At 35.2% G+C, this 20,983-nt stretch overlaps 1 protein-coding gene across 1 annotated transcript in view; it reads left to right on the top strand.

The window, feature by feature from the left end:
• The window catches only part of CDH8 (cadherin 8), a gene marked incomplete at both ends in the record, with an annotated part of 366,073 nt that overhangs the window by 214,277 nt on the left and 130,813 nt on the right, over window positions 1-20,983 (top strand). Inside the window, one exon of the mRNA XM_080704548.1 lies at window positions 16,575-16,711. Coding sequence (XP_080560674.1) covers window positions 16,575-16,711 — 137 coding nt within the window. The remainder of the gene's footprint in view (window positions 1-16,574; window positions 16,712-20,983) is intronic.

Consider the following 20,983-nt stretch of genomic DNA (forward strand, 5'->3'; position numbering starts at 1 on the left):
CTAGCCAGAACAATGCGTAGTTTCTTATGAGTCTGGCAGACAGATTGAGAGCTATTTATCCTTTTTAAACAGAGCCAGAAGACGGAGATATTCAAGGAATCGCGGGGTAACAGACAGCTATTCTCTATTTTTTCTTGAGGACAATTGTATTTCATCTGCTGACAAGAGGGTATCTATCTTTTAGGATAATATTTACTTTGCCATCCAGCAAAAAAGAGACATTGATTGTGGCATATGTTGTGTGCGAACAAGCAGCCATTTGCTGGTTGGTCAACTTCCTGTGAGATTTATCTTTTGGGCACATTATCTAGTTGGAAATGTCATGCATTTTAAAATTATTACACCTATCCCTGTATCTATATCTATATTTCTATATAGATATGTAGAAAATGGACAATGATAAGGAGTAAAATCCAGGGTCTTACCTTTAGCTTCACAAAACCATTAATTGGGCATTTGCTACTTTCTGAAATACTGTTTCTCATTAATAGAGGATAAAGTTGAGGAAATTATTTAAAAGATGATATATTTTGAACTTCAGCAGTCTAAGTTTAAATTATATCATCACTGCTTTCTAGTAAGACTGTCAGTACCTGGAATTCTCTGAGGTTCAGTTTCCTCATTCATATGCATTAATATGATGTTTACATGTTTACAGGGCTACTAAGATTATTAAATTTAAGTTGCTGTTGTGGTGGCGGTGGTACTGGGAATTGGAACCAGGGGTTCTCTACCTCCAAGCTACGTCTCTAACCACATTTTATATTTTGCTTTGAAACAGGATCTCACTAGGTTGCTGAGAATTTCTCTAGGTTGCTCAGGCTATCCTTAAATCTGTGCTCCTCCCATTCCTGTCTTCCAAGTACTGGGATTACAGGCATGTGCCAATATTCCCAGTCTAAACGAAGTTTTAAACATACTGTAGCTATTAGAATTACCATTTAATAAAAGATAAACCACACATTTTATATATTTACACTTTAGAATGACTCGGAATACTTTTGTTTTCAGTGGTACTGGGGGTGGAACCCAGGGGCTTTCTACCTCCGGGCTATACTCCCAGACCTATTTTATATTTTATTTGGAAACAGGCTCTCACTAAGTTGCTGAGAGCCTCACTAAGTAGCCGAGGCTGGCTTGAACCTGTGCGATCCTCCTGTCTCAGCCTCCAAAGGGCAGGGATTACAAGCGTGCACCATGACACCTGGCTTGGAATACTTTTAACTGAAATAATCAACTTTATTATCTAGTCTCATCAAATCCAGCATGCATACCAAGAAAGAAGGAAAATAAACAAATTTTGTGAATTAACCACAGTATGTATGAGATTTTTTTTCTTGCCCATCTGTCCAGCTACTTTGTATGGGTTTTGTACTTTACATGCAAACCATGGTATGCTCTGGTAATTTAATTTAAAAAATCAGGTGTCTTTTTAACCTCTTATGTTGTATTTTCCCCTTCAGACATTGGGAAGGGGTCTGCCTTATTCCAGTTTTATGGAGAAGGAACCCAAACTCTAAAAGGATGCACAAGGAGATATAGCAGGTGTTTGTGGGGCAAGTTTTAAACCCAGGCTTCTTATACCATTGGCCCCTGTGTTGATGTCTCTTTGCTGGACCATGGAATCTAGAATGAGAAGTAGGATGATAAGAGCTGATGGTTACACTGCCTATATCCTGTGACAGACAAACCAAAATGTTGTTGTATGCAGCAAATCATTTATATTGGAAGCAAAATTTTCTATCACAGAGTAAGCTTTAGAAATAAGTCAAGGCTTGCATGTAAAGTTTCTCTGACCTCCTTTTTTCCCCTGCAATGAATTTCTTTCAAGTGTGTAGTGGGGGTCACCACGATTTTGAGATCATGCATGCCTGTTTTTAAGGTAGTCATTTCTCTTTCTTTCAGGGCTTTCATCCTGAATAAGATTGCATGAGTTGTTTAAATTAAGAGTAGGGATGATGGCCATTTAGCAGAATAGAAGGTTGACACCTGATCACAGTGGCCGCAGTGTTCCCATGTCCTAATTGCTCTCTCAAATGTAAGTGCCCACTCGACAGGAGAGCCTTGCCTTGTTTCTCTCCTGGTGTTCTGGCATTTTTATGATTCATCTCAGTCAACCGGCTGGCTGTTAATGAGCTCTTTTCATGAAAACTCTCCTTACAGGCATGATTTCCAATGATGCTGAAGTGGAAAACAGTTTATACTATATAGAGATTAGTATAAATTTGGGTTATATTGATTGTTTGATTTATTGACTGATTGCTTCCTCAATCTTATGACAACTCTTTATTTTTGACAAGGTCCTAGTCTGTATGTGTGTGCATGTTAAGAGCAGTGACTCTGAGATCTACTATCTTAAATGATTTTTATATGCATAAACAGTATTATTACCTCTAGGCGCCATGCTGTGCAGATCTCTTGAACTTATTTGTTTTGTATAACTGAGGTTATCCCTTTTGATTAGCAAATCCCTTTTCCTTTCTTCCATTCCGTAGGAACCATCATTCTTTCCTCTATTTCTGTGAGTCTTAGATACTTTATATAGGTGCCAGCCTGCAGTATTTGTTTCTTTTTTTTTGTGGCTGGCTTATTTAAGATAATGCCCTCAAGTTTAATCAATGCTGTGGCATATTACAATTTTTTTTCTTTTATAGACTGAATGATATTCCATTGTATCTATATATCAAATTTTCTTTATCGATTCATCAATCAGTGGACATTCAGGCTGTTTTCATATCTGGCTACTGTGTGCAGTGCTGCATTGAGCATGGACATATTGATACCTCTTTGAGATCTTGATTATAGTCTTTTTGAATAAATACCCAGTAATAGGAATCCTGAATGATATGATATTTCTATTTTTAATTTTTAAGGAATCTTTGTACTGTTTTTCATAGTAGCTGTACTATTTTTTATTCCTACCAGCATTTGTGCATTTTACAGGGTCAATTATACTAATGTTTTAAAATAATTAAAATGGTTCATTTGATGCCTCTGTGCTCTTAGCTACATATAAGTTTGGCTATCTCCCAGTTCAAAAACACCAATTCGTTCAACATTATTTCAAAATACTAAGCATACTTAATCTTACTAGCTATAATTAATTCAATAATGATGTCTTATATTCACATAGCTTTTTTTTTTTTTAGTACTGAAAATGGAACCAGGGGCATTCTACGTTTGAGCTGCACCCCCAACCCTATTTTGTTTTCTTTATTTTAAAATAGGGTCACACTGAGTTGCAAAGGGCCTCACTAAGTAGCTGAGGCTGTCCTCAAACTGTGATCCTTCTGTCTCAGGCTCTCAAATGCTGGAATTATAAGCTTGCACCACCATGCGTGGCTATTCATAAAGCTATTACATCATTCACTCATTCACATTAATTCACTTATTCATATATATATGTATGTGTGTACATATATATATACATATACGTATATATATATATATATATATATATATATATATATTGTGTGTGTGTGTGTGTGTGTGTGTGTGTGTGTGTGTGGTCTTGGAGATGGAACCCAGGGGCTTTACCTCTGCACTACACTCCCAACCTATTTTATATTTTATTTTGAAACAGGGTCTCACTAAGTAGCAGAGGCTGGCTTTGAACCTGTGCAATCCTCCTGTCTCAGCTTCATTCATTTATATTTGAAGCCATGCATTTAATTCTATAAGTTGGACTCATAATTTCAAGGAAATTTCTATAAAGATACAATCTGTTTATTTTACAAGCTGACCTGTAGAATATACACGGAAAATCAAAGCCTCTTACAGGTAAACTAGCTAGTCTTTAATAAATAGTATCTGAAAATAATGCATACTCTCAGATTCTGAAGATTTTGGACCACACAGAAGTAAAGGTTTCCTAATTAAATTTGAATATAAGCAACCATAGGTCTTAAATTATGTTAAAATGAAAATATACTATAGAGAAGCTGCTAATATGAATTTAAGTGTGAATTGTATTTATTGATTTTTCTCATTTTTTATTCTCTCTCCTCTCATTTTTTTTCTCTCTCTCTCTTGTTCTCTCCTTCTCTCCTCCCCTCTCCTCCTCTCCTCTCCTCTCCTCTCCTTTTCTTTCCTCTCTTCTCCTCTCTTCTTTCTCCTCTCTCTCTCTTTTCTCAATAGTACACTTTGAGTAGAAAAAAATTTTTTTTCTCTTTAGAGGAATAATAAATAATATGCAAGGGCCTTAGAATTCTGGGACAAGCAGAACTCGGATACTATTATTTATTAAAGCAGTTAGAGAAACCAGTAGAGCAATTAAAGGCAAAAAGCTGAAAACTTGTAGATGGAATTTTTGATTCTCAAAGTGCATGAGAGAAAATGTTAAAATGGTTTCTTTAGGCATAATAACAAAAGCTAGAATGAAATTAAGCAGTGAGAAAGAAACAGTTGGAGTTCAGTGAAATATAATAACTGATTCATAACTAAGGGGTTTATTTCATTATGTGTGGCTCTAAATAGCATCTTCACTTGCAGTTGGCTCAAAATTGTGTCTTACTATAAATTTTCCATATAGAGGCTGCAAACCAATGTTTAGCAAAAACATTTTTTATACTATGAAAGTGCATTTATGCATGCTGAATTTGAAAAATGGATACACACTGCCTTTCCCCAAGGGTAACATTTTCCTAATGGTGCTCTAAGATACACTATTGGGGCTAAAGATACTGAGACCAGATCAGTTTGAACTCGAGTGTCTATGCTGTAGGGCCTCCCAGGAATGTTAATTTGCTAAGATGTGATGCACTGTGGAAGGAGCAGAGAATATAAGGAGTGCCTTTAGTCTTTGAAGTTTGTTTCCTCTGCAGAACATTTTCAGGGCTCAGAGTGGTGTGTTGGCAAGGGGAGAGGTGTTCAGGTTCCTGTGCTTATCCAACATCACAAATATCATGATGCTTCTTCTTAGGAGACACTGTATCTTCATATTACTAAGTCAAGTTCCCCTTATCTTTTCTTTCCGATGAGTGCACTAGAGGAAGGAAAGCTAGCAATGTTAGTGAATACTTTGCATCACACAAGCCTTGGGGTCAGCCTGAGCACCAAATCTGGTCTGTTCATCTGCTTATTTAAATAAACTTTTCCTGGAATGCAACTGCTCTCATTCTTTTATGCCAGACCACTATAGAGTTGAGTAGCTGTGACAAAGATGGTAGGGCCAGGAAAACCTAAAATGTTTATTTTACATATAATGTTTGTTAGCCTCTATACTAGACTGATAGGAATTTGGCTTTTCACTAGTGCTTTGACAAGTGGGATCCATTGTCATTCTGGAGTTTTGCCATAGGTATTATCTAAAGACTCCATATATATATTAGTAGTCAAATAATTTTTTTTTATTAAAATACAGCTTTATGTGAAAAAAACTGACATCCCCACACTTCCCTTAGATCCTTGGAACCTTAGCAGGTATAGGGTCCATGACAGCATAGGTTCAATGTTGCATCTGCTGGCAACAACTGGTTATCTTAGTATAATTTGGGGGACAAAGTTTCTCACAACTACCACACAGGGTGCAAAGGGGGCATCCTTACAAATACTGTGAAGTTTACTTGCTTTGAGAGGAAATTTTGTTTATTTATTTATTTATTTATTTATTTATTTATTTATTCATGCATTTACTATAAAATTCTGATTTCCTGCCCATATTTTTCTTCTTGAGGCCTCAGTAATGGCTATCATACAGGGTTTTGGAGATTTTTGGAATAAAGGCTGGTGATCACTTCAGCTAGTCTTTCCATTTCCATACCTTGACAAATTCTTTGATTTTGGCTGCATTTCTCTATCTAAAGAAAATGCCATGAAGCCAACATTTGCTGAGGATAGACTTGCCCTGGTAGGTTCAGTGTTGTCCAATAAGATAATATCAAATGATACTGAAAAAAATACTTTGTAGAGCTTTATAAATATTTAGCATTTTATGTCTGAGGCCTTCACTAGCATCCCATTTACACTTTATTATGGCAAATTTATGAATTGTATATATTTTGTTTTCATTAAATGAACAGGATACAAGTTGTTCTCTCTAGAAATAGACAGAGGTTGAGGTACAAGAAGCTCATCAAGGATCAGGTACCTATTCAGAGAAGGAGACAGAAGTAGGAAGGCCGAGAAGCTGAACCACAGTAGCGTCTCAGCAAGATCTTGGCCAACAAGGGGTCTCTTTAGAAGGTCTCTTGCCATCAGAGGAGATGGGCATCACACACAATTGGTAGGACCTTTATACTTGTGTTTGCTTAATCTCTAGATAAGGAGATTTGATGCAGACACTAAGGAGTCCTCTGCTGGGGACAGCCTGCTGACCCCATTTCTCAGAGTTCAATAATTGTTTCCTTAAAGGAAGATTTTAGCACACCTTTGCATTTATCACAGACAAGCAAAGCAAACTTCTTTAGTAGTGAAATCAGTTGACTAAATCTGTACTTCTAGCTTTGCAGCTTCCAAATCCACAGGTCACTACTGCATTTGCTAGACCTTGTTCTCTTCCTTTAGATAAGTATTTGTGTTTGCATTTGTTATACATTTTCAGATGCAATCACCCAAATATTAGCCAATCAAGTTGCCTGAAATATTATCAGTATGATATGGAATGATAAGCTAGAGACTAATTATCAACAACTATCAAATCACATTTATTAATAAAATATCTTAAAACAAGTGACATAGGGTGATAAAAAAAAAGCAGCATAAATTTGCGAGAGAGAAAAAATGGGAGCTCTTGATCTGAGGTTTAAAAACAGCTTTATTTCTGTTTTTATTGGTGAATCCTCTCTCTCCTCCAGGGAACAAAACTTAATAACGATGCTTATATTCTGAGAGAAACAGAGATGATAGTTTAGGCGGAGTAGTGATATCTAACATTATTATACTTGGAAGGCAAAATAAATCCCCTATTTTGCATCATGACAAAAGGAGGTTGGCATCCTTATCTGATATTCAAATATTTATGGGAGTCATTTCAACCAAGCCTTTATTTTTTTTTTATAAATCTACATTCTAGTTTGACACAATGTACTATACAACCTTGCTTTTGATAAAGGACAATCAGATTTGACTTAATGTTGCAGATGAAAACATAATATTGGATATTTAAGAAGAGCATATCTAGAAAAAAGTGGAAAATTCCATGTTTATTCATATGTCAAAAGATTATTAGCTATACGTCCTGTGGATGATATCTGCTTGTTAGGGAATTGGATGGCTCTCGTTGAAGTGCCTTTCAAATGGGTCTCCAGGTACAAATCAAGTTTAATATGGTCTACTGAAGTATGTAGTTTCATAATAAATGAGAATAAGATTTATGGAAGTCCTTAGGAAGGGTCAAAGTAATGGAAAATATATTTAATGGTGCAAAGGACAAGCAAATGCCTAATGCCTTTCTAAAACTAAGGATATGTTATTGGACAGAACACTGGGGAAAAAGAATAGTGTGTGGAGGGTGATGAAGAGGGTAGTCTGTTCCTTATGGCTGAGGAACATTTCTGGCTAACCTCTACTGGGCGTCAAGTATTTGGTCTTGGGCTTTGTAACTTCAGTGAGACTGCAGTGGGTAGCCATGTTGTTTATGGATGGGAATTTGAATTTGGGATATAAAATACTTTTGTGTTCCAGAAGAAATTATGTATTGGAGAACATTGAAGTATTGTGCTTATGTTATTACTAGTGTGCATTAGGCAATAATCAAGCCGTTCAATATAAGTGGATCTCTAGTTTTTAAGTGTCAATACATGACTATTATCTACCGGTTAATTTCATAATTTACCGTAAGTCCTTTGCATTTTATAGATTAGCCTGAGTGTGCACTTAATTTTTCAAAGCAGCTGGGTATGATGGTGTACCCTTGAGATCTGAGTACTCAGAAGGCTGAGGCAAGAGGCTTAAGGATTAGAGGACAGCCTCAGCAAGTAGGGAGTCTACTCAATTAAGCAAGATCCTGGTGAAAAATAAAAATAACATAGATCTGGGGGTGTACAGCTCAAAAGCAGAATGCCCCTGGATTCAATTCCCAGTAACAAAAGAATAAAATAAAAAATTTCAAAGAATATATACACCTATAACATTTAAAAAACTGTTTTAGCTGGGAATGGTGGCATGTGACTGTAATCTCAGTACTTCAGAGGCTAAAACAGAAGGATTGCAAGTTTGAGGACTGCTTCATCAACTTAATGAGACCCTATTTAAAAAAAATTAAAAGATAAAAAGGCCTGTGAGTGTATCTTGGAAGCCAAACACCTTTGGTTTGAATCCTCAGAACCAAAAAAAACAAGTAACAACAATCTGTTTTCATAAACTTTACTGAGGTTGCATGTTAATATTTTCAGGTAAGCAATCCTGTTGTTCTCATGTTTTATATAAAGTAATTGGAGGTCAGATGTATCAATTGGACTTTAGAGAAAAAAAAGTTTTACAAATTATCAGTTGGAAGTATGTAGTTGAAAAAGTTAATCTGTTACATATGTATTTGATTATTATGATATTCAGTAGAGTTGTATTGGTATATTCCAGATTTAATCTGAAATGTGTTTGTGTTACCCTGGAGTCCCCAAAGTGTGAGAAGAAAATATACTTTGACCTTGGAAATTTGCTTCTAAAATTCTGAAGATGTTCTTGACTTTGTCACAGACTGATGTTCTTTCCTTTAGACAATGAAAAATAATTGAGTAGAATATGGAAACTTTGCGTGAATATGTGGTAATGGTAGTGAGCTGAGGGAAAGGAGGTAGAAGATGTTTTTAAACACACACACATACACACAAACATGCACATGCACACACATTCATACGCACACATACACATACACATGTACACATGTATTTTTAAAATTTTAAGTCTTATGAACACATAAAAACAGGAGGTGAGAATTTTGTCCCACATATTGATATGAAATTTATGTAGTGGAGCTGGATTAATTGAAGATATATTTTACTCAGGTAAAAGTTGTTTAACCTTGATATTGGCGGCAAGCAAAAGCATGGTGTTTCCTAAAACAGTACTATTTGGTTGGCCACTTTGACCTATTTTCAAGGCTGCACAAATAATGATATTTCCTTAAATTTACTCCTGGTTTTTTTTTTTGTTTGTTTGTTTTTGTTTTGTTTTGTTTTGTTTTGTTTTTTTGGTGGTACTGGGGTTTCTGGAAGCCCTTCTACCTCCGGGCTACACTCCCAGACCTATTTTTTACATTTTCATTTTGGAAACAGGGTCTCCTAAACCAGCGCACGCGGCTGGCTTCGAACCTGCGCGATCCTCCTGTCTCTGCCTCCCAAGCGGGGGAATTACAAGCGTGCGCCACCACGCCCGGCTTTTTTTTTTTTTTTTTTTACAAGCAACTATCAAATGTATAAAACCAGGGACATTAGTTTGTGTCTGGTCAGAGGGCTATGTTTTAAATTACCATCTTTGAACTAGGTGCTAAGAAACTACCATAGAAATTTTCTTCAATGTGTACCTTTAATTTCACAATGTAAAATGATGAAGTCCTTAGCATTTACTTCTAAGAAATACTGCTGTAGGTCAGAGAAAAAGTAATATTAAAGCCAAGTAGGACATTTGTTGGATTAAGAATAAGAATGTTTCAATGGGATTTCTGTGAACATTGCTTATCAAGGGTAATGTGATTTCTAAAAATTATCTATTGTACTTGAAAGAGACTGTCAATTTTCAAAACTTTCATCATTAGAACTAACACTACCATGACCCAAGGAGCCTATTTGCTCACATACCACTTTCCACGGTGTTAATGAGAAGTTTCCTAAGGTGGTAGGAAGATGATTCTCCAACTCATGTACAATTATTTTCAAACAAGGATTTTTGTCTACCACATCTTAAATAATTTTGCAAAGGAATCCCAAATCCAATATATGCCTATATTTAAAAACTTAGAAGGAAGACTTCAGTGCTGAAGATAATAATACTAAGCCCTTAAAAGCATAAATTAAATGACATTTCACTTTTGAACATGAAGAATAGGAACCAAATTATTTCTCTTTTTTCTTTATTTTCCCCCTCCCTTCTATCCCTTGCCTTCACAATTTTGGTACCATGTTTTATGCATAATCATAATAATTGATGCTCAATAAAACTGTCTGTGTTGGTTCAAGAAAGAATTATTAGCTGCAGTGCCAAATTTCAGCTTACTTGATTTTATGATATATGAACCAAACGGTCTCTTTTTTGTATGAAAACTACAAAGGTCAGACAAATGTTTGGAGAACAATGCATTTGCACAGATGTTGAAGATTCTTTATGAGTGAGTTATAAGCTAGAAAACCCACCATGGCTCCTTCTCTCTTCAGTCTTAAGTCCTTGTTCTATTTAGATGCCCATGGTAGACAGTAGTATAGACAAACACCAGAAATGTTTTTGGAGTACTTTTTAAAAGTCTTTTTAGAAATTCTACCCTTCTCAAAGATACTAAAGGATGTGCCTAGTAGTTCTTAGAAGCATCTTTCCATTTCTGTATTTTATCACATGATCAATCTTGGCTTTTAGAGATCTCTTAGAGATTAAAGAACTGTCTCATGGCTTTATTTTTTTAATCCAATGTGAGTAATTTACCAAATCATTTATTTCATAGTATTGTGTGAATAAGACATGTTTCACTGTTTGTAGATGAAATTCTAAAACTAAGAGGAGGTATGCAGTTTCCTTCCAGGAGATCCTCCAGGTGAGATGAAATGGTTTCTGGGCTTGTGTTTATGACAGCTTTCCTGCACTATTCAGAAGTACACTAGGGATCCTGGGAAAGCAAAGTGACTTAAGAGTCTACTTCCAAGACTTTTATCTCCACTAGTGGTAGTCTGAGCACTTACCTAGTATACTGGACTCTAAACTTGGAGCAATTGTCTCAGATATGTCATTTCAGCCCACAATGGTTTTGCTTTAATGCATTTTTTCTGTAAATTGCCAGTGATAAAACCAAGGTGGAAACTCATGCAGCCAGACCAGACACCCATCTTTGTCCATTATGATGAGATTATGAGTACTTGAGGGGCAGTTGGCCTAGAGCTCTCCTAGTAACCTAAAAAGACTGCCAGAAACCCACAGCTTACCCTCAAATGACAGTGCAGATTTTGTTAGAACACAAAGGTGGATTGAAAGTTTATCTGGAGGTTTACAAAAAAATGAGTTATGGAGGTCGTTACCCATGGCTTTCAGGAGAATCACAGTTTTGAATACTTTACTTAGCAAATGCTCTTTACTTGGATATTGTATTAAATACTGAGGCAGTTTAACACATTTAAAAATGAGAAGAAGGTGTTGGGCCTGGTGGCGCACGCTTGTAATCCCAGAATTCGGGAGGTTGAGACCAGAGGATCGCGGTTCGTGGACAGCCTCAGCTATTTAGTGAGGCCCTTCGCAACTCAGTGAGACCTGGTTTCAAAATAAAGAATAAAATAGGACAGGGGGGCTGTAGCTTGGAGGTCGAATGTCCCTGGGTTCCATCCCTAAACCCACCAAAAAAAAAAAAAAAAAAAAGAGAAGAGGAATTACAAGTGGTTAGAATCTATGTCTTAGTTTATTCAAGCTGCTTTAACAACCTCCAAAGGATAGGTGACTTATGTGCAACAGAAATGCACTTCTCACAGATATAGAGACAGGGAAGTCTGAGATCAATATGCCTGCATTGGCAGGTTCTGATGAAAGTCATCTTTCAGAAGGCAGGCTAATGATTTCTTATTTCTTATTATGTCCTCACATGGTGGAATGGGACTTGTTAGCTCTCTGGAATATATATTCCATATACATAATTTTAATATATGTATGAAAATGTATCCTATTTATGAGGGTAGAACCCTTGTGTATAATCACCATCCAAAGGCTCCACCTTAAAATGTTTGTCACCTTGAGCATTAGGATTTCAACACATTCTCACTGTTATCATCCAAGGCAAGCAATCACACAATTTAGAGGGAGGAAGATCTATTTGCTCAGTCTTTCAGAAATCTCAGACTTTAGTGTATGTCATGTCAGCCCATGTCTTCAGAGCTCAGGGCATGGCAGTGGGAAGCAGAGAGAGGAAGAGAGAAAGGGCTCTGTTCTTATATCATGAAGGCTGGAAACAAGAGAGAGAGAGAGAAGAAAGGAGAGAGGGAGAGTGAGAGAAACAGGCATAATCCCTAAGACCATAGCCCAGGGACCTGTCTTCTCCACCAACTAACCACCACCCGGAGAAATTAACTGGATTTATCTACTGATAAGATTATAACCAGCTGGGCATGGTGATACATGCTTGTAATTCCAGCATTTCGGAGGCTGAGACAGGAGGATTGTAGTTCTCAGACACCCTCAGCTATTTAATGAGGTCCTTTGGAATTCTTTGAAGCCCTGTTTCAAAATAAAGAATAAAAAATATAGCTGGGGGCGGGGGTGTGGCACAGCGGTAGAATGTCCCTGGGTTCCATCCCTAGTACCACACATAGCACAAAAAGAGTATAACCTTTATCACTATAGCTATATCAACCAACCCGGAGCTCTTCAGGAAACATTGTATAGCTGACCATAACAAGTACATATAGTGTTATTCAAGAATGTCACTGTCCTGTAGGTGACACGAGAGCCCTCGACACAGTGCTTTATACACTGTGGTAAGAACATGTGCTTGGAAAGCGCACTCTATGTGTCATGCCATCCAGCTGTCACAGTAATACTAATAGGTACTATTACTGTTCTTTTTTATGTGTGAATAAAGTGACCCATTTGTTTAGTCAGTTTCTGCATGGACTTTAGAAAGCATCATACATACATATTCATTTTACTCCTGCTGTTTACCAGTTGTATTATATAAATGCCTTAGTCTCGAAGAAGTTTCTTTTCCTTCCAATCACTATATGGTTTGTCCCTTATGACCATGGGTTCTGTGTTTACAGATTACAATACCTGCTGATTCATCAAGTGTAGATTTAAAATAATTAGAAAACAATCTGTAGAGTCTCTAAATACAGTGCTTGAATTTGCCACATGTCAAGGACCATGCTGAATTTGTGTGAATGAAGCAATGTATGGGCATGCCCTACTGAGGCCTCCCATCATTTCAGAGAACCTCAGTCTTTCCAGCATCCGTGTTTGACAATTATTTGTTTCTTGTCTCATTCATGGGCCATTTACTTAAGGTGGTTCTGTCTGCACTAAACATATTTTTTTTATTTTTATCACTATTATAAATAATACAGTTTAATGATTATTTGCATAGCCTTCACATTGTATTACATACCATAAATGACTTCGGATTGGTTTAAAAGAATAGAGGAGACTGCATGAAATACTCTCCTATTTTTAGTTAGTGGTGTGATACCCCTCAATATTTCGAACATTCAAATTTTGGCATCTCTGGGGAATCCTGGAATCAATCCCCAGCAGATGCTAAGAGACTACAGCATAAATAAACCAAAGAGAAAAGAAGGAAAGAAGGAAAAAAGTGTCTATAACTGTGATTAGTAAAGATTTGGGGCTTAAATCATGCTGTTGATTATGATGTCAGTACTTTTCTAGTCATTTAGCCATTTGGGGGATTCCTTATCATAAAGTCTACTATGCAATAAAATGTGTGAAATTTCTGCAGAGGTAGCAAAGAGTTTCTTGACGTAGTTGAGGAAGATTCTAGACTGAATTTTAACTAAGTCATTTCTTTCCCTCAAGTTCCCTTCATTGTATAATCTTGTAATATTATGACATTCTTACCTCCGATTTTACTAAAGGGCTGTATTTATAGCCTATTTTATAAATCCTCATGACTCATCTCATAAAGTCTGTCATGAACTGGAACTTTAAAAAAAATGAGGAAAATATTCCTGCCTTTGTTAGAGTTATGGAAGTAACAGAATTTTTTTTAGTCTCCTAACATTTATAAATTTTTAAGGAAGTAATATTTTCCACCACCCTTCAAATAGGGAAGTTTATTAAGGTCTCATTTATGGACAGATAATAACAATGATGATGAACCTATCTTTAGGACCTACTAAGTACCAGGGACTAATTTATCCTTTATTTTGAATTTTTACAACCACTCCTCAGACACAGGTACTTTATAGTTTGTAAACAAAGAAACTGAGGCTCTGTTAATTTATTAATTACCTCAGAAACAGTAATACTTATAAAATAGAGAGACAGTTTGCTCCAAGTTTGGGATATGCAAAATGTGTGTATGAATAAGGGATTAAACAAACACAAATATTTTTTAGATGCCAACTTCCTAATATACTGTATTACTCCTACTATTTAGGCTAGAAGTTCAAGGCAATTACTGGATACCAACCCAAAAACCATGGAGATTGTTTCTGTTTGGGAATTTATTAGATATTATTAATTAGACTGATTCTCATTTACTGTTGGTCTAAAATGATGATTGCATGAGTGTGTGAGAAATCACAATTAGATAATAAAATTACTAGAACTCAGACATGGCTGTGAAGTTTATTTATGAATATTATACAGGAAGTGGTAATTAATCCACTAGACATTTCTTGGCTCTTTTAAGTACAAGTCAAAGTGCAGATGAGATCTGGAATGGAGCACGTGTCTGTCTATTCAGTCATCTTACAAACTCAGAATCTCATTGGCCTAAACAACCATTATTGTTGCCCAGGAAATGGCTTTTGGTTTTCTTTCCATAATAGGAGAGATTCAAATATTTTGCAATAAATATCTCCTCATGCTCAGGATTTTATTGAGAGCACTCTTAATTCAGATCTGCCTCCGGATTCTTAAGTTCTTTCTGAACTTCTTCTATCCTTCTGGGACGAGGGCATGGAGTTTGTAGATATATAGTGTATGGATACAAGTCATTTCTTTTATTTGTATCTGGCTCATTACTAAATCAAGTGTTATAATTTTTTTCAACAGTCCTATTATTAGTCTCACACCATAATGTAATTCATAATGATATACATGCACACAGCATGTGGTGAGTTTTCACCCCGACTCCTTTCCCACTGCCTCCCCATTCTCCGTGCAATGTACTGACATTAATATTGTCATATACATACCTAATGTCAATGGAAATGTTTCCTATATTTTTGTCTAAGGAATTTATCAAAAAATCATTGATAAAATTAAGTACTGAAGATATTATTCTAAATTCTCTAATGATTCTTGTTGTTGGTGGAAAGGATTTAAGAAAGATATACTTTTTACTGTTTTTGTGTCTAATATAAAGGATATGCATAATAGTTTTAGCTAAAACAATTTGCTAAAATGAAGAATAAATAATTCATATGTTTCTCAGTTTATACATATCTATCAACCTACCTAAATAGTTACCTAGAAATCTTTAGTACTTAGACAAATTGATATATGTATACACACATAATGCATATATAATATTTGCAACAAAATCTACTAAAATGTTGACAACGCTAAAGTACAGATATTTTATATGAATACGTTTTCCCCATTCTCCATAATACCATGGTTTTGGTTTTGAATATGTAAATATTTATAAGCAGAATGTTTTAAAAAGGAAGCATGCTTAGTACCAACTAGCCATGGACCATGCTTTAGCATTGAAGCTAAAAGATATCACTGAATTTAAAGATTTCATGAGCACCTCCCGGGAAGTCAAGTCAACCTTGAAGGCTTTCTTCAGTCAAACCTTCTGGAAGGGGATTGCTCACACCTCTCTTTGGGCTTCCATTCTATCCTGACTTACTTATTTCATTGTTCACTTATGGACTAATCTTCCTAAGCATCCTTTGTGTCACTGAAAGCATAAACTTTATGGGATAAAATATTATGTAAACAGAAAATATATTTTAGCATACAAAAAGTTATAAATAGATGGTATGAAAATTTGTTTCTGTTTTGCCTCGATACTTAGTGATTCTGGTGAGTAGTTTTTTCTAAACACTGAACAACTTCTTACTGTCTGATCTTTGCAAGGGTTTCTCAATAGAGATACCACTAGCATGTCTATTTGGAATTGTTAACTTAGCAGAATGTACTGTGGTAAATATATTGAATCATCTATTATAACTTTGTAAAACATTTACTAGAGGATCAGCAACCATCTCATTTCTACTTACTGAGATTGATAGAAAACCGAAATACATACTTAAAATGAAATCAACATAAAAAATCTAGGGCCACCAAGAAATTAATAAGAAAACCCCAGAATGTAGTGAAGTAAAATAAAAGTTTAACAAAACCTCTATTTCCCTTGATATGCATAAATCACATGCTGCCTAACACTATCTTGCTTTGGGCTGAAGTTCATTGTTTTATATGATATTTCGTGGCAACTACTAATTATCATAAGCTGTCTAGTAAATGTGATTGATTGTCCAATTAACTCTTCATCAGCATCCGTTTTTGAAGATGTTACCTATTGAAACTGATGGCAGTTTATGACCTCCGTGTTGCATATGTAGCTAATTGCTCCTTGGACAATAATTAGGAAGTTTCTTGTGTCTCAGTCAGTCATTTTGTTTTACAAATTACGATGCCACAGAGTTCCCCAATTCATTTGACTTCACAACTATGACTCTCCAAGGATTACTTAAGGTCTACCATGGAAGATATGGATCATATAAATATTGAAGCAGATTACATATATGTCTGTTTTGTAGGTTTTCCATCGATCGGCATACTGACCTGGAGAGACAGTTCAACATTAATGCAGATGATGGCAAGATAACACTGGCAACACCACTTGACAGAGAATTAAGTGTGTGGCACAACATAACCATCATTGCTACTGAAATCAGTAAGTGCCTGGGTTTACTCTTTTTTTCCTTGTATGAATGGTTTCAAGTATGCCTGCTGACCACATGATATGTGATCACTGTTTCTCCTATATATTTAAAATTTAAAACTTATTTTATTTTCCCCTGGAGTTTCTCAACCTATCATCTCAACACAAAATAACTTACACTATAGTAAATTACCAAAGGTATGTAAGATGAGAGAAGGAAACATTTTTATATCCAGATATTTTTATATCTTGCATTTATTATTGGATCTTTAAAATATGTTTGTATATTAGGGGATAGATAAATATTTAGCTTAAAAGTATGGATGATGAAAGAAGTTCATTCAAGAACTATACACTATAATTTAAATAAGTAGACACAGACATATTTTAAAGTCTACTCAAAACTCTGATTATATGAAACAGATTCACTGAGGCAAATATGTATCCCCAGCACAGGACCTCATACATTGTAAAAAAATGATTGCTAATGTATACTTTATACATACACATACTCATCTACCTGCAGAATATATAGAAGGAAACTTCACACTTTTAGTATATATTGTTTGGGGAGGTGAGATTGTACATTATTTTTTATTTTGTTTGTTTTTAAAGTTTACTATCTTTTACGTAGTAATGACAGACTATTTAAAATTTATCTTCTTTATAAATGTAATATAATTTATATATATATATATATATATATATATATATATATATATATATATATTCTTGTGAGAGTGGAGGTTCTGGGGTTGTTGAAATTACACTTTTAAGTGAGGCATGGTGGCTCACACTTGTAATCTCCCAGGACTTGAGAGGCTAAGACAAGAGGATAACATATTTGTTGCCAGCCTCAGCTACTTAGTGAGTCCCTCTGCAACTCAGTGAGACCCTGTTTCAAAAGTACATAAATAAATAAATAATAATAGGTCTGCGAGTGTATCTTGGAGGTAGCATGCCCCTGGGTTCGATCCCTAGTACTGCCATTCCCTCAAAAACTACTTTAGTATTTCTATTAATTTTTAAGGAACAGAGCTTCTTTGCAAATAATAAAACTACACTCTATCTCATTAATTATTATATAAAACATGCAAAAAGTAACATTAAATTCCCAAGCAAAGTACTTTTTGCATATTTTCTGAGCATCTTCTTTTCACAAAGCTTCTGATATGGTCTTCAAGGTTGTGCACAAATTCAAGGAAGACATTATTTTTTAGTTTTTTCCCATTGGCACATTCTAACTATACCCAATAATAAGTTTGTGACATATCCATATATGCTTTAAGCATAATTTAGTTAATTTTGTTCCCTAGTACTTTCCCTTATCCTTTCTTTTTCCTGCCTCTTGATAAGAAAGACAAAAAATCGAAGGAATTGGGTATAAAAAAATCTTAGAAAGAAATAAAAATTAACATTAGGGCCAGTGGTATAACTCAATGGTGGAGTCATGACCTAGCATCTACAAGGTCCTGGGTTTGATCCCCCTCACTGCAAAAGAAAAAATATAATAATAACAATAATAATAATAATAATAATAATAATTAATAATAAACAAAGCAACAACAATGAAATGCAAAAACAAACACAAAAAATACTTCATTAAGAAAAACCCTTCATGGGCACATATACCACATAGGAAATATAGCAGGTCATTATAGATGTGTACCCCAAAATTCACTCTGCTTTTCGTGGAGCTGATGTGGAAACAGGGACCCATCTCTGAAATACACAACTTGTTTGTAGGAAGAGTTATCCAGGTGTTCAGAATGGGCATAGTGTTTCCTGATCCTGAGATATGAAGACAGTCTCCTCCAGGGAGCCTCATAACAAGAACATTTGTGTGGAAGAGTGAAGAGTCAAGGGTGAAGAATGTCTGTTTCTTGTAGCAACTTTAGCTCAGGCAGAGAATGTATATTTGATCAGATATGTATTTTCAGTCCTTCCCAGCTCTAGTTTTGAATAGAGATGGTTGAAACCTTGGAAACTTTGCTGTTTTTCTTAGTTTAGGGATACTATTCCTTCCCTAGTGTGTCGCTCTGGAAGTAATTTCCCCTTGTCACATTAAGAAAGAAAAAAAAAGCAAGCAAAGCATACACACCATTTGGTGGTTTGGGTTTATTAGAAGTGTTAAACCCATTTAGTTGGGTACAGACATGAAATTTTCATAATTTACAATGCCGAAGCCCCATTATCACTTTAAGCCTCCAAGAAAAAGCGTGTCTACTTAGATTGGAATAAGGCTTTATAATAAGCTTGAAAGAACCACAGCTTTCTTTAAAGTGTGCAGGCAGTAATTACTTTAAAAAGAATCTTCTCCTATACGGAATACAACCTAGCAAAGTTAACCTTAGTCCATGTCACTTTATTTATTTATTTTTTTTATGAGAAGGATGCCTTTACTTAAGTGTTCATCAAGGTTGTCCCAATTACAAGCAATCATGCACTCCATTCCTAGGAACAAAACTAAATGAATACACAGAACAGGTGCTGGAGAAACATTTCAAGGCTATTCAAAAACAAAATGCTCATCTGCAAGGAATCACAGATGCCTCAGATACAGGTGATGGAAACACAGAAGCAGAGGGTTTAGGAGCATGAGCTCTTAACTGTAGGGTGATGGGGTACCAACCCCAGCCAGAGAAGTCATTCATTTTCTCTTTCATTCTCTATTTATTGAGTCTGTTTGCCAAACACTGATATGATGACTGGGGATAGAGCACGGAGTACAACAGGCAAAATCTTTCTCCTCTTGGAGTTTTTTAAAGAAGTTTTTCCAGGTTTAGAATTTGCTGAGAGATCCATGAGAAAAGATGGGAGGAAGAAGACAGTGAGTGTGGGGAATTCAACAGTTACAGCTTGATGGGGAGAAGACAGGGGGCCATCTTTGATAAACGTATGAAGATACTAGAAATTATTTAATTTTACAGGTGCACACCTGTAATCCCAGTACTTAAAGGGCTGAGACAGGACGATTGCAGATTCACACTCAGCTTTGGCCACTTAGTGAGGCTCTCTGCAACTTAGTGAGGTCCTGTTCAAAAGAAAAATTAAAATATGGCTAGGGTTATAACCCAGAGGTGGAATGCCCTTGGGTTCAGTCCTACTACCACAAACACATCATCATCATCAATCATAAATAAAAGATATAATATGAAAATATATTATTAAACGGAAGTCACCTTACCTTTTTTAAACACAGAGATTAAAAAGTCAACGAAACATTACATGTATGTTTTGACCAAGAAGCAAACTGAATTTAGATTACAATCTTAAGAAATGTTGAACTATATAAACTTATTGTCAATCTAATTTTTTAGCTTTTATATGTAAGTTTTTTAGTACTAAAAAGGATGAGAATATAAAAGAAAATACTTATAACTATAAGAAATCTAGATTGGGAATAAATATAGAAACTTTAAATATATAGTAAGTAAATTAACAATATTTTACATCATATATCCATTATTTAGCCATTAAAATAATGGTTTATGTTTTAAAGTATACAAAATATTTAGTTTAAAAGGGTAGTTGAAAAAAGTTAAATTAAAAAACTGTATACTATAAATAAGTAGACACAGCTATATCACATGTCCTGTACTATGTGAAAACAATATTGACATAAAGTGTACATGTACATACCTGTTTACAATCAAATCATATAGATGGAAACTTCATACTTTCAATTCAGATCGTTTTGGGGAATTGAGGTTATAGATAATTATTTTAAAGCTTACCATATCTTACATATAATTGTGAACTATTTAAAAATTTATCTTCTTTACAAATTAAGTAATCTTTATAATCGAATCATCTTTATTCTAAATTATGAAAAGAAGTAGAAATAATAGGCTCAAAGAGAACTTAAAAATGGAGTTATTGTGAAAAAAGCTTAGAACTTCTTTTAATTTCATTTAATTACTGAGCCCATCTTGCAGTGTTTGTCTTCTAAAGCCACAAACCATGTCTTGGGGAAAAAAATTAAAGGAAGATTTATTGTATTTGTCCAAGATGAATATTAAAACCACCCACGGTAACAGAACCCCAAAGAAAGAGGTTCTAATAAAGCTAAAGAAATACTCACTCCAGGGAGAACAATTGAAAATTACTCTCAGAATGCCATCTTGTCAGACAAAAAGATTTAAACAAATGGAATTAAGCTAAAAAGTGGATTTTAAGGAAGTCCATCTGTTATTTCTTAATGAGAATGGAGATGTCACCCTTTATCCTCCTGGGCCAGATTCACTTCACCGAAATGAGTTTGTTCACAGTATGTTCCACCCA

This window comes from Muscardinus avellanarius, assembly GCF_963383645.1.
Source record: "Muscardinus avellanarius genome assembly, chromosome: 10".
Lineage (NCBI taxonomy): Eukaryota > Metazoa > Chordata > Mammalia > Rodentia > Gliridae > Muscardinus > Muscardinus avellanarius.